This window comes from Cyprinus carpio, chromosome A8 (genome assembly GCF_018340385.1).
Source record: "Cyprinus carpio isolate SPL01 chromosome A8, ASM1834038v1, whole genome shotgun sequence".
NCBI lineage: Eukaryota > Metazoa > Chordata > Actinopteri > Cypriniformes > Cyprinidae > Cyprinus > Cyprinus carpio.
The window spans coordinates 17,870,408-17,884,539 of record NC_056579.1 but is presented as its reverse complement, the minus strand read 5'-3'; the positions used below and the strand labels follow the sequence as shown (position 1 = coordinate 17,884,539).

The 14,132-nt window shown below is 35.7% G+C and overlaps 1 protein-coding gene across 1 annotated transcript; it reads left to right on the top strand.

Annotated features, from left to right (window-relative positions):
• The first annotated feature begins 7,927 nt into the window (after positions 1–7,927).
• LOC122146022 lies at positions 7,928–13,321 on the top strand. The gene is made up of 4 exons (XM_042763057.1): positions 7,928–8,749; positions 9,054–9,356; positions 10,131–10,293; positions 12,216–13,321. The coding sequence occupies exons 1-4, from the start codon at positions 8,425–8,427 to the stop codon at positions 13,060–13,062; spliced, it is 1,638 nt and encodes a 545-aa protein (XP_042618991.1). The 5' UTR covers positions 7,928–8,424; the 3' UTR covers positions 13,063–13,321.
• Positions 13,322–14,132: the final 811 nt, after the last annotated feature.

Below are 14,132 nucleotides of genomic sequence, written 5' to 3'. Positions count from 1 at the left end.
AGCTCTGAGAAAATCAAATAAACATTTAATTAATAATTATCCAACCCAACCTCCATAATCTGGGCCAAAAATAGGGTGTATACATTTCTCTCTATGACATGCTGAAATATGCTGTGAGTGATAAAGCAGGATTTAGTGCATTATGGGCTGGAGAGAAGATTTAGTCAGGCATCTGAAAAATCCTCTATTTAATGTGAGAATGATAAATTGGCCACAGATGTTTGAATGGTATATATTGGGATGAGCGATATGCTTGAGAACAGGTGATGCCATATGTTGTGAAATAAGATCGCCCTGCATCTCTGATGGTTGTGGCTCATATTGTAACTGATTGTTATGCCTTGTTTTGCAACTGACTTTGAAGCCAATGAGATTCAGATGCACCAATGCAAACATGGGGTGAAAAGGAAGGTTTCGAAAAGTAAACTGTTCTGTCACCCGGAACTGAATCTGAGAAGGTTGAAGTTTGTGAGCGTTTGGTGTATGGAGAGAGTGGATATGGAAATAATAATAATAATAATAATAAACTTTATTTTATAATGCACCTTTAAAGCAGCTTTTCAAAGCGCTGTACACAAAATAAGCAAAACACAATAAATAAAATAATAACATAAACTTCAACAAGTGCTAAATGCTCATTTTAAAAAGTAAGGCAGAGGAAGTTATTATTCATCCATGTTTTTATCTCAGAAATACAATCAGATAGATAGCAGACATCAAGATTTTCACCAGGTTTTAAGTGTATAGATTTGAGTATCGTCAGCATGGAAATGGTAATGTAGACCAAGCAATCACAAAAGACGCCCCAGTGGTGACAAGTAAATACTGAACAGAAAAGGCCCCAAAACTGAGCCTTGATGAACACCAATACACATAAAGCTGATCTCAGACCTGTAACCAACCATAGAAATGAACTGGGAAAAGTCAGTAAAATAGGATTTAAACCAGTTTAAAACTGTTCTTGACACATCAAAAACTGCACTAAGATCAAGAAGGATGAGAATGGAAATGGCACCAGAATCAGAAGCCTTTAACAAGTCATTGATAATTTTGACCGAAGCCATTTTGCAAACTGTCAGGCCAAACTCATGATAAAAGGATAATTCACTCATTCTGTTCTTTCTTCTGGAAAGCACAATAGGATAAATTTTGAAAACTGTACTGGTCACTCTTTTTTCAATTTGGAATGCGATCTTAAGCTTCAACAGGACACACCATACAGTACTGTGCAAGTAGTCCATATGATTTCTGCACTCTATTTCAAGTCTTCTGAAGTCATTTAATAGCTTTGTTTGAGGAAAATACCTAAATAAGTTGTTATTTGCTGATAATCTGATCTTTTAAACACCGCAACAATGTAACTCTGTGTCAGCGAGTTGAACCCAAGTACTGAATCAGTCTGATTTGTGAATTAATTATTTAAATTTTGTAAAATGAGCCAACCATTGCATTGAAAATATTCAATATGTAAGAATCAGACATCACAGTTTTTCTCATCAGATTTTTCTTGAATAAACACTTAAATTGTGAAATCTCAAATCTCAAAAACAGGGACCCTCTAGGGAAAAGGAAAAGAGAAAGGCCAAGAAACACCTGACACAGAGACCTTGAGGAAAATATGATATATTGAATGTGGGTGAACTATTCCTTTAACAATCATATAAAAGACCAAAATGACATGAAAACAATGGAGTTGATAGAGCCTGTCCTCCTCGTTTATAAACACACATAGTTACACTTAGCTCTGAAACTCTCCTCCAACAGCTGTGGTGGACAGCAGTATCTGCATGTGTTGGGTAGAAATTTAAAGAATAATATAAAAATGGATTTACTGGTGTCTTCAAAAGAGCAGATGTTGGCAGGGCACGAGTCGAGCGGGAAGAAAAGGATCTGGTGCAAATTCCTAGACGCTCATTCCATGGAATTGTCTGTGGGGTTTTTATGAAGGAAATAGCAGCATCTCTGAATCCAGGAGCACTGGAGAGTTATATAGAGTGGATACATTACAGTGGATACATAGGCCTTCAGTTCATTGTCTTTCCATTGTTTGTCTTAATGGAGCGCAAAGACATGGAAGAGCTATAAAGTGAAGTTATTCTTTCAATACATCTGTTTTTTATTACTTATGTGCTGCCAATTGTAGAATTGTTTTTTTTTTTTTTTTTTTTTTTTTTTTTAAGGAGCCACTGCCCAAAGTTGTTGAGAAGATGAATGTGAACAAGCATGAACTTAAAACAATGTGACAGCTTGAAATATGTGCTGTTCCTGTGCTGTTTATTAAATCTGCTCCACTTACCCAAAGACTGGTACTTCATCTTCAGCGTCACTCAAAATCCATGTTAAAATGCTTCTGTCATAATAAACCTCATATGTTTGAAAGCAGGATCTGTATCTTGTGATCCAAATGGTGTTACACATACAAGAATAATTTCTGAAATTGGGAGAAACATGAATTTACCTTTTCAATGGTAACTTTGTAAGACCTGATAACAGTTTATCTGCAGGATTAAAGGGATACTCCCAGCAAAAATGTAAATTATTTCATCATTTACTCACCCTCATGCGTTCTCACGTCCTTCTCTGAGTCCATATAAGTGGATGGGACCCTTAACTTTGACGGTCCCTCAATGTCTTCTGAAGCGAAACTATAGGTTTGTGAGAAAAATAATTTTTTTTCTAAAACATTGCTTATAGAAAACTTGACATATGGTCAGCACATTGTGAAGCATGATGGAAGTGCATTGTGAAGCCTGGGAAACAATGGTTTATAGTTTATAACATTTAAAATATTAGTATTTTTCTCACAAACACCTATTGTTTTGCTTCTAGACACTAATTCATCATTCGAGGTCGTATGGATTACAGTTTTAATTTGCATGGTTTTTGAAGCATCAGCGTGGAGGGTCACATCCACTTACATTATATAGACTCACAGAGATGGATTACTTTTCTAAAAATCTCTGTTTGTGTCACAGAAACAAAGAAAGTACATACAGAAGGAAAGTACATTCTGGGACAGCATGACATTGAGTAAATGTTGAGAGAATTATTTTTAGTTTTGGGTGGAGTATCCCTTTAAATTTGTGACATCAGCTGAAAAGATAATGTTTTCTTAAAGGAAGACAAAGTGATGACATCTTGTTTGCAAAAATAACAAAGATTTTATGTCTACTGATGAATCGTGCACAATAACACTAGGAATATGCACTCGGAAAATGGTGTACATTTTTAAGAAGAAATATGAAACAAATTTTCAAATATATTTCAGGAAATATTTTTAAGTCTAAATATTTCCTTTTGTCTGTCAATGGCATGAACCATATATACATAAACATAATATATAATAACACTCTAAATAATTATCCTACTAGTTTCAGTATAAATGTTTCAACAAAAGTTTGTGATTATATTTCATTATATTATAGCTGTAAATTCATTAGACTCTCTCTATGATTTTAAACTTAATGTTGACCTAGTAAGACCCATTCAGGTACTTTTAATCCTTTAATGACTGCTTTAAATCTGGCAGGGCAGTGTTTCCCATTCATGTCCCGTGAGGCTCCGGGGTTGAGAACCTCTAGGGCAGGAATAGGAAACACTGTTATATGGCTTATGAGCTCCATTCTGAGCCTGAACACATTAGGTGCTGAATCTATACAAGGAGGTCAGTCGAGGGAGCCTGATGTGTTTTAGACCTCAAACTGAGTGTTGAAAAATGAAATGGACATTTGTAAGTGATCTATATCTTAACCCACAGGCTGTAATAAGTCCTGCTTGAATTTCTACAGCACCGAAGAGTTTGTTTGAGATGATATTGAAGTCGATATAGTGAGTGTTCGTTGCATTCCTTACCCTGAGACTTCCCTCTGTGAATCCATCGCCAACTGTCTGTTTTGATCCATCTGAAATGTAGATGAAGAATGAGTGAGCAGCTGTCACAGTCAGCATAAACTGTACAACATTGGGTTCTCATTGATATTATCCAACATAAGCACAGCTCCAAGCAAATCGCATTAAAAGAGAATGTGTGTTACCATGCTTTGGTGCTAAAATAATAAGGAAGATCACTGAAGAGCTTGGTTGGTGCAGTTAGTATCTGTTTTCACTGCTAGTGGGCAATTTTAATGCAATGTGGTTCTGCTAATACACATGATAGGATGTTTATATAGCAGCAAGCTTGGCTCCATATGTGAAAATCAACAGAAGAATGGAAAAAAGAAAGACTGGACCCCTGCCTGTCACCGGATAAAGTGTGAATCCATAATATGCTGAGACACTCACTTTATAATGCTAATGTTATAGTTGGCTGTTGGGAATGTTGTCATTATACAAAAGCGATATATACACACTCTCTCTCTCTCTCTCACACACACACACACACACACACACACACACACACACACACACACACACACACACACACACACACACATCTATGTTACTAAGAGAGGACTGTCACTCTACACTGACCAAGAGGGGACCAGTGTTTCTGGTCATTTTGAAGAAACAAAAAAGACATACAAAATTTTCATTTAAGGTCTTTTTTCATACTGTAACTTAAAAAAATCATTTTTATTTTTTTTTTAAACATGCCAAGTGGGGTCCTGAAGCTCTGAGTGACGTCTACCTATCCAGCAGGGGACCTCCATAGACTGCAATGCAACTGTGTGTGAAAACATAAGGGCAATTGTATCAAGTGTTTCTTCACAATCTAACTATATTTAAATGCAACTCTAAACTTTGAAACATTCACACTATATCACCATTGAAGAAATAATCTGATAGAAATCCAAAATGTTTAATAAATTAGTATGACATCTGACACACACACACACACACACACACACACACACACACACACACACACACACATATATATATATATATACTGTATATACATACATTTATTATACATTTTAAATAATACAGTCATCTTATATTTATTCTAGGGTGTTGAGAGAACAAAACCACCTATTTCTGAAGAACTTAAAATGATTTAAACACATTCCCCTCATTGTAAAACCCATCAGACAGAACGATTTTATTATGGTTGCTATTGAAATGCCAAAATTTAATATCGTATTCCAGTTCAACTATTCAAACTTGTTTTGCAAGCGTTCTCTCAGTGGACATTACATCACCTGTACTGCAAGGTAATGTACATTTGTGGAACTGACATAAGTCAGCGGCACTAAAGGATCATGGGGGCTTGCATTGGCCAGTGTGCTGACAGAAAGACAGGGCATATTTGGCGAGTAAATGAGACTCAAAATTCGAGACTCAAGAATGAGACAAAAGACTTGAATGATAACAAAATTCTGACTATCAGGTCACTTATTCATAATTGTAATAGATGGACAAATCATTATTGTTATTGGAAACAAAGGTACATGCTGTTGGAATGACTACACATGCTTATAAATCTAAAACATGCTTTTCTTTAGCTAGCAGCCATCACCATGCCCTGACAGTTTAACAATGGGCGGGAGGCTGAGGAGGGGAACGGGATGTTAATCCATCTGTGATGTATTTCACAGTCTTTGCTGTTTTTGTAGCTTGCTAGCTTTAGAATGACAAAACGCACAGAATGTAGATAGATCAATCATGCTGCACATGTGAACACATTTGTCAAGTATGAAATCAGAAAAGAAATTATGGAAACGCTGAGCAGTCTCATTTGAACCGGTGCCCTGGTTTGACACTGAAACACATAATTACATGGAGCTCATACAAGAATTTGTTGTTGTATCCATTGACTACATAATAGGTCTTGCTCATTCACCTTTGCCTTAGACTCTAAACAAACCACAAATCTGCAAGTTCCCTAGGAAACTGCAAAGATGGTCAAACCTTCAACAAAGAGACTCTTTTGAACTGGAGTTTAAAACACTGCGTAAAAGCAGAAGAATCATTTTGGACCTAAACTTTACAGGCAGGTAAGACAGCAACCTTCTCGAACAAACAGATTGAAGCTTGTGAGGAAATCTTGTTTCCCTGTTTCTCAAAGGAACCGGAGGGGCTTTCATGAACAATCCCTTTCCAGGGTTGGGCCACATGAAAGAGAATGTATGTATCTCTTTGGTTGGTGCATCATTTAAGGATTTACAGATGTTGTGTATTTGTGGTAGCATGGGAATGGTGTAATGAGGGCCCTTCCCCATCTATTTTTGCCTATATTCACAGACTAGAAACGTTGTCAAACCTAGCTTCTGCTCACTTGTCAGGAGATGATTTCAGATAAACCCTTTTGATTAAGAAGCACACTTAATTGTACTGAATGCCCACTTGTAGTGTACTTCAAATCTAAAAAGAGTTAATAAAATATCACTGAAATAAAAGGCCACTTAAGTGTAGACAGTACACTTGCATGTTTTTTAATGCACTTAAGCAATTTAAAAAAAAATAACATTTCTGGTTTTCAAGCGCATTTTAAATCATTGTTTTAATAATCTTTTGTTGTGCTTTAAAGAAGTACATTTATTTTGATTTGCTGACTAACATACTAAAGCATGTAAAGTACTTGATTTTCTTTTGAACTGTAGTGTTAAGCAATATTACATTAAAATTAATATATTTTAAATACCAATATTACAAATGTGCAAATATATTTAAATACATGACATACGATTTTCAATAGAAATAAAATAAAATGTATTTAGTGCTTGTCAGTCCACAGTACAGCCATTAAGTTTTTCAACGACAATATAAATTACATAAAGATGCGTTTAAGGTCAAAACACGCTGAAATTCAACTAATTGCATTTAATATGCATATTAACTATAAAACATTTTCATTGCATTGCAAATAGCAGTGTCCGAAAACATTACAATCAGTTAAAACTTACAGTAAGTACATTATTTTAACAAATTTTCTTTACATCGTTATTTGTATGCTTTTTCACAAGAAAATCCTCAGAATTTTCTGGTATCAGTGCAAGATAAACATTTGGACGGTAAAACATAAAAAGCAGCTCAACATCTGTTGCTTTGTATATACAGCTGTATAACATAATTACACTTTATCCTGTTCAACATATAATGAATAAAAATATAGTTTATTGCCTAAAGCTTGTCTGAACATCTTGCTGCAATATTGGAGAAAACACAAAGAGAGAAAAAATAAAACCTTCCCAACTTATAAGCTAATTATAGACTAATGATGATGCCCTTATTTGGTGTTACTGTTGACCTCACATTCCATATGCCAGAAGCTTTTCATCATGGGATTATAGATTAACTGACTGTCCAAAATCATAAAACATCAAAATGCTGAGCGATAGGGTTGGACGCAGAGAACACATGGGTTACGTGCAGGCAGCAGATGCAGCTGTGACTTACATTCCTTAAATGAGTCATACTGGCACTGACTGACAGATAATCTATTCCTCATTCTACATTTTCATTACCCTGTTTTATGTCTTAGTATATAAGATAAAATATTAAACCCACAGTTTTTAATATGGAAACCAGCGTCTGCTAAATGACTAAATATAAATGTAAATGTAGTTAGTTTTATATTATTACAATACAACAATTAAGTTTTATCAAATGTCATTTTTGCCATGTCCCTGCGTTCAGCACTTAACATGAAAAAAGCTATATATTACAGGTGATTTCAGGAGATTCTCCATATTTTTCCTTTCTGTGATCAAAATGTTTGAAATTTATGAATATAGTTTTATTTGATATTTATTCCAAAATTTACATTTTCAATTAATTATTCATTAATTAATTTAAATTTTTTACTTTTCATGCATTTTTTACTAAGCTTGCATTCTCTCGTAAAAGTTCTGAATTTATGCAAGAATCTTGTGCTCACTCAAAAAAGCATTGAAATATAGCTTTTCCTTCCATCTCACTTTACATTCACTTGCAAAATTTTGAGAGAGAACCAAATATTTGAGAAGTGAACACAAATTTAATCGGTAAATGCAAAGTTACAAGCAAACACAAAAGCACTGAAATATAATTTTTCCTACCATCTCATATTGTTTGCGTCACCGGTTGCATGTTTGCATACAAAAATTTTCTCGGTGGAATGGAAAAGTTTTGTCCCATTAGACACTTCGTACATTCCATTAGAAATATAGAAATCCGTATGATATATATAAAATTATAAAAGCAGTTAAAAATATCTATGGCTACATTCAGCTCTTTATTTTCATCTTGTTAGATTGCATCATGTTCATTTTCTTTCTATTGTGTAAATATTCAAGTCATCATTAATAAAGTTGATTTTGACCAGAACATATTTTTGGAAGTCTAGAACACCCTTTTATATAATTATGTCCTTAAAGGCATAGCAAGTTAAAGTACACAGTTCAAAAGGTAATACATAACTTAATAGGTAATTTATGTTAATAATTTACTGTATGTTTTCTCTGTCGTTCTTAGGTGTAAATTGTAAGCAATCACAGGTGCCTCATGTTGACCCGTGAACAAAATGGGCACAGCCATGCGATGCACTGCTGTCCTGTGAAATGCTTCAGAGGCCACACAGGACCCGTCAGAACAGCAGGCTCAATGGCATGGAACTCCACGGTGAAACAAAGACTGCAGCTCCAAGTCACAAACCAGAGAGGGGTCACACCTCTTAAAACATTTCCAATACATCAACATGGATCATCTTCTCCAAACACTGGTGCCTATAGCAACAGCATGCTTCAGGGGAGGTCCCTTAGAGATTCAAGAATCCTCTCTGAAAAAAACACCAGGAGATCATTCACAGCCAAAAAAGCTCTGCTCATAGGTAACTATTTGTCAATGCTTCTCTAAAATGTGAGCAAAAGGTTAAGCAAAGGATTAAAGATATATTTAAACACTACATTACATAGGGTTTTTGCAAAGAACAGATACTGTGTATTATATTATTTTATAATATCTTATATTAAATATAACCAGAAGTATCTCTTTATAATGTGTTCAAAACATATTATATATATATATATATATATATATATATATATATATATATATATATATATATATATATATCTATATATAAATATATATATAAAACCCTATTAATCAAGATCTGTGTTTATGTTTTACAGCATGTGGAGTGCGATGTGTCCTGTCACCACGACCCTCCAACTGCTCCACATCACCACCCCATAAAGATGAGAAAGACAGATCTCATTCCATCTCTGCAAGAGGACAGAAATACAGTAGAGACTGTGTTGAAACAGAGGGTGAACTGAAGGTATGGGATGCATTCACTGTGATAAAAAGAACTGAGGAGAGACAGCGAGCGAGAAGCAGTACACACAGACAGAGAGTCCCGCTGGATTCAAGCCACCGGCCTTCCACTGTCCCACTGGATAATCAGACGGGACGCCGAGCACTAAGCACACCAGGTACCACTATGAAACACTTCATGGTGTCTCTCTGTATCTCTGTTTATCTCTTCAGAACATATTTGGGAAAAAAATCAGCATTATATCACTTGCTCACCAATGGATCCTCTGTGGTGAATGGGTGGAATATTGTGATGTTTTAATTAGCTGTTTGGACTGTAATTCTGACGGCACCCATTCAACTGCAGAGGATCCACTGGTGAGCAAGTGGTGTAATGCTACATTTCTCCAAATTTGTTCTGATGAAGAAACAAACTACATCTTGAAAGACCAGAGGGTGGATACATTTTCAGCAAAATTTCCACAGGCTTTCATTCTGCATAACATCAAGAAAGCTTGTTTGGATATGTTAAAATACTCTAATGATTTGACCTCTTGATTCAGGAAATGTGCATTTTACTTTTTAAAAAATCGAAATCATCTTCCATATAAAATAAACCCAATTAAATATTTGACAACAAAATTGAAGCTAATGTTCCCAAAACTCCTACATAAATGTATTTCTCCTGAGATTCTGTGAGCAAAGGCACACTGAGAGTTTTGTATGGCATCTGAGACAGGTCTAACTGACCTGTTCACTTGAGTAAATTGTTTATGTCATCTCGAAGGTCTCATGATCAACATTGTAAACTAGCGGAAGAACGTTGCTATGTTCTCCTTCTCAGAGTAAATAATGTCAAATGCTTACAAGACACAAAACGTGAGCAGCAAATTTAAAGATCATTTTCACAGTCCATTTCTCACACACTAATTCTCATGTCATTCTTTATGGAGAAACTCCTATGTGCAAGATTATCTGGAGAAGAAAAGATGAACAACCTCAACATTTTAATGAAGAGGATAGTCCAAATCTAACCCCATTACTACATCTCTACCTGCCTTCATCATATCAGCCGCAGGAGCAGGGAGAATATACAGCACCGGGACAGGAAAAAAGGTAAAACTAAAACTTAACCAGTACACAATTTTTAAAACAGAGCTTGGCCTACAACTTTAAAAGAGGGTTTGATCAAGCACATAATGAAACAGACAGCTGACATCGCTTTCAGAACACATCACTTACTTCATACTTTAACCAAGGTAAACAACCCTGTTGAAAATGGCATATAAAAAACGCATTGATATCTCATCCCAACACAAATAAGAACTTTAAAGTTTCACTATTATGAAACACTAGTGGCTAGTGACTTTTAAAAATATATATATATTTTACACATATGCATTGCTTCACTTCATGTGTGGAGCATTTTTTATGATGGATGGATGCACCTTATTGGACTTCTACTGGACTATTGAATATCACCACCCATTCACTGCCATTATAAAGCTTGAAAGAGCCAGAACATTTTTAATATAGATGCTAACTTCTGGGTTGACCTACAAAAAAAAACAAAAAACTAAAATTAATCATGGTTTTACTACAGACAATAATAAATAAATAACCATGGTTACTATAGTTAAAATATGGTAACCACAAATTACCCATGGTTTTGCTACACTAACCATAGTTTAACCATGTATTTGTAGTAAAATGTGGTTATACAAATGGAAATCAGTATGCCAAAAACACATGGTTACTACACTTGTACTATAATAAAACCATCCCTGAAGGCTGCAGCACTCCATTGACAGCAAATGTTTCTCATTGACATCATGTCACTTAAACATGCAGCAGTTTTGGATGCCTTGTGAGTGAGAACATGTTGAGGGTAAAGAGCCCTTGTACAATAAAAACTACATGAAACGAAATAGATGGCTAGCATTTTCAAATGCCAAAAATAATGGACTCATTCATCCATCCTCTTTGAGCAGTTAATGAGGATACATGAGTGATATCATGAGTCCTCTGTGCCACTGAGGCAGTATTAAGTGTCATTGTGAGCTGTGTGGTTAGTGTCTAGCATTCAGCTGGCGACAGTGTGAAGTTCTCACTTCCATGGAAACTCACAACAGAGGAGGCCAGACTAGAGTAACTCATGCTAGGAATGGCATTAAACTGATGCTCACAGATGAAGTAAATTCAACTCAACAACGGCTCCCAACAGATATTACTGAGCTGCAGGCCGTCGTCAAGGTAGGAACATTGTCTCAGCCCCCAAGGGGGTGAGGGGGTCCCACTAAGGTCCTTTATATGATATAGGCTATTCGTTCGGCCAAGGGAGAGGGGGCCCACTCATAATGCACCTCAGGCCCATGCAATGGAACACTGACTTCATATATATATATATATACATATACATACACATACATTACATATTTCACACATTTTTATTAAATTAATATGTTGAAAAAATCACTAATCTTCAAAGATTTACTTATGCTCTCCTGTAATGTAAAAGCATTTTTTTTAGAGAGCCAATAGTGCATAGCTTCTCCAATCTACTTAAATAGAAAATTGTACATATTTTCACGTCCATGTTTAAGTTTCCCATGTCCATCTCAGTATCATAGCAGCTGTAGTACAGCTGTAGGTCAGGCTGCGAATATCATTTCACATTTGGTATTTGCAGGTTTCACTCATGTTCCAGACTATTAAAACTCGTCACTCTGAACATATGTCCCCAGGGCGCAGCATTTGAGAAGGGATTTCTGGTTAACTTAGCCTTAGGATGTAATCACTCTTTATGTTGTTTGGACATCTGAAGCCGCAAAGTTTCAAAAGTGATATGCTGTAAAATTACTTTGCCCTCCAGGCAAACAGTCTTTTAATTTGTGAACAAATATGTAAACTTTATAGTCCACATGCTTTGCTGGAATTTTCTTAAAGTTTAAACAAGATGTGGTGTAAACAGTCAGCTGAAAGCAGTTTCCTACCTTTTTTATCTTTAAGTGTTGATAATTTGTTTTCCTCAAAAGCAGCTCAGAGGTACATGAGAAGCAAGACGTCACAGAGGAACTCAGAGAGCGTGACATCACCATGGAGAGCCAAAAACAAGACAGTAAAACAGAAGATGAAGGACAGAATGATTTCACAGATGGCACACGATATGATATTACAGATACCTGGCAGAATGACATACAGAAAGATACTCCTGAGGAAACTTTTGAGGCTGACACAACTGAGGAAAACCGTCCACAAGACATCACAGATGACAACAGACAACACGAAATCTTGGAAAATCAATGTGATATTGACAAATCTTTAAATATCATAGAAAACAAACAAGCATATGACATTACAGAGAAGACTGAAGGAACAAATGGCATATATATGAGAACCAGATCAAACAGAAGTTCACACAAAGCATCTGATGCCAGACTCATAGTCAAAACACGTTATCTGGCCGCAGCTACAGCGCTAACGTTCCCGTCTACCACGACCCACAGAAATCCCTCTCCCACTCTTAGCGTCCTGCCATCGTTTTATGGAACTTCATTTGGCTATCGCATCAGAACAACGTCTGAGCCCTGCCGATCCAAAACAAGGACCAGAAAAGACTGTGATGATGACAACAGATTTACACAGCCCATGAATGACTTGCGACATTCCATAGAAATAAAAGGAAACCCCTGCTTACTACAAACAAGGGCTGGAGCGCCAGTCAGCCCCCACCCCAAAATAATGAGCAGTGAGAGGGGGTCCCAGCCTCGTAAAATGAAAACCACCAACATGTTTTTGTGGGGACCAGAGGGGCCCCGAGAGACTAAGACAGTGTGTGAGCTATACAGTCCTGTGAACAGGTGGAGAAGCCAGGATCAGGTCTGAGAGTGGCCTTTCATTCCTTTCTAATACAGAAAAGCTGCTTTGCAAAAATATGTTTGATTGAATCAAAGCAGTACAGACTGATACATTAGACCACTTTGGGTTTAACAGCTCAAACTGTGCTTTAGCACTGGCTGCACTGTTCAGTTTAGTCCAGCAAGAAAGTGTGATAGACTTTTTAGGTTTTCTGACACCCATCTGGTGTTCCTCAGTGAATGGCAAGTAAGGGGTATCGACATGGAATATTATGATTAATTAAAAATAAAATCCCTGCATGTTTTGGTGTTTTTTCTCTCTCACTCTGACTTGATATACAACTAGTTCATCATCTAAAATATGTAACTCCATCCAAAAATCATGTCTGGTGACTGTCTTTCAGCACTAGGGAATGACATATGACTTTTGAAGGCTGAAAAGAAAAATGCCTCTACAGCTGTTGAATTTGAAACTAAATGGCACATTTAAGTGATACATTATGCACACTAAAAGGTCAATTACAGATGTTGTGATATTAGTTTCATGAGTTGTTTTGTATATCAATATAAATTATTCATTATACACTGTTCTAAAGATTTGGGTCAGTCAGGTTTTTTTATTTTTCTTTCTTTTGCTCAGCTAGTCTGCATTTATTTGATCAAAATACAGCAAAAACAGTAGTTGTTGAATATTATTATAATATAAAATAAGAGTTTTCTTTTTGAATATATTTTTAAGTAATTTATTTCTGTGATCAAAGCTGAATTTTCAGCATCATTACTCCAGTCTTGCTTCTTAAGAAACACTTTATTATTATAACACATCTTATTATAACCAATGTTGAAAACAGTTTAGCTGCATAATATTTTTTTGGTGGAAACTGATACTTTTTTTTCAGAATTTTTGATTATAATGTTCAAAAGAACAGCATTTGGGTGATATATATTTCTCTAAATTGCAGTCATTCTTTTTTAGTCTATTTTATTGTATCCATATGCTATTACTGTTATATGTTGGATGAATTATTCAGATTCTGAACTTGTTCAAAGAGTGTCTGCAACTTGAGACTTTCATCAATGCCGTCGATGATCTGATTA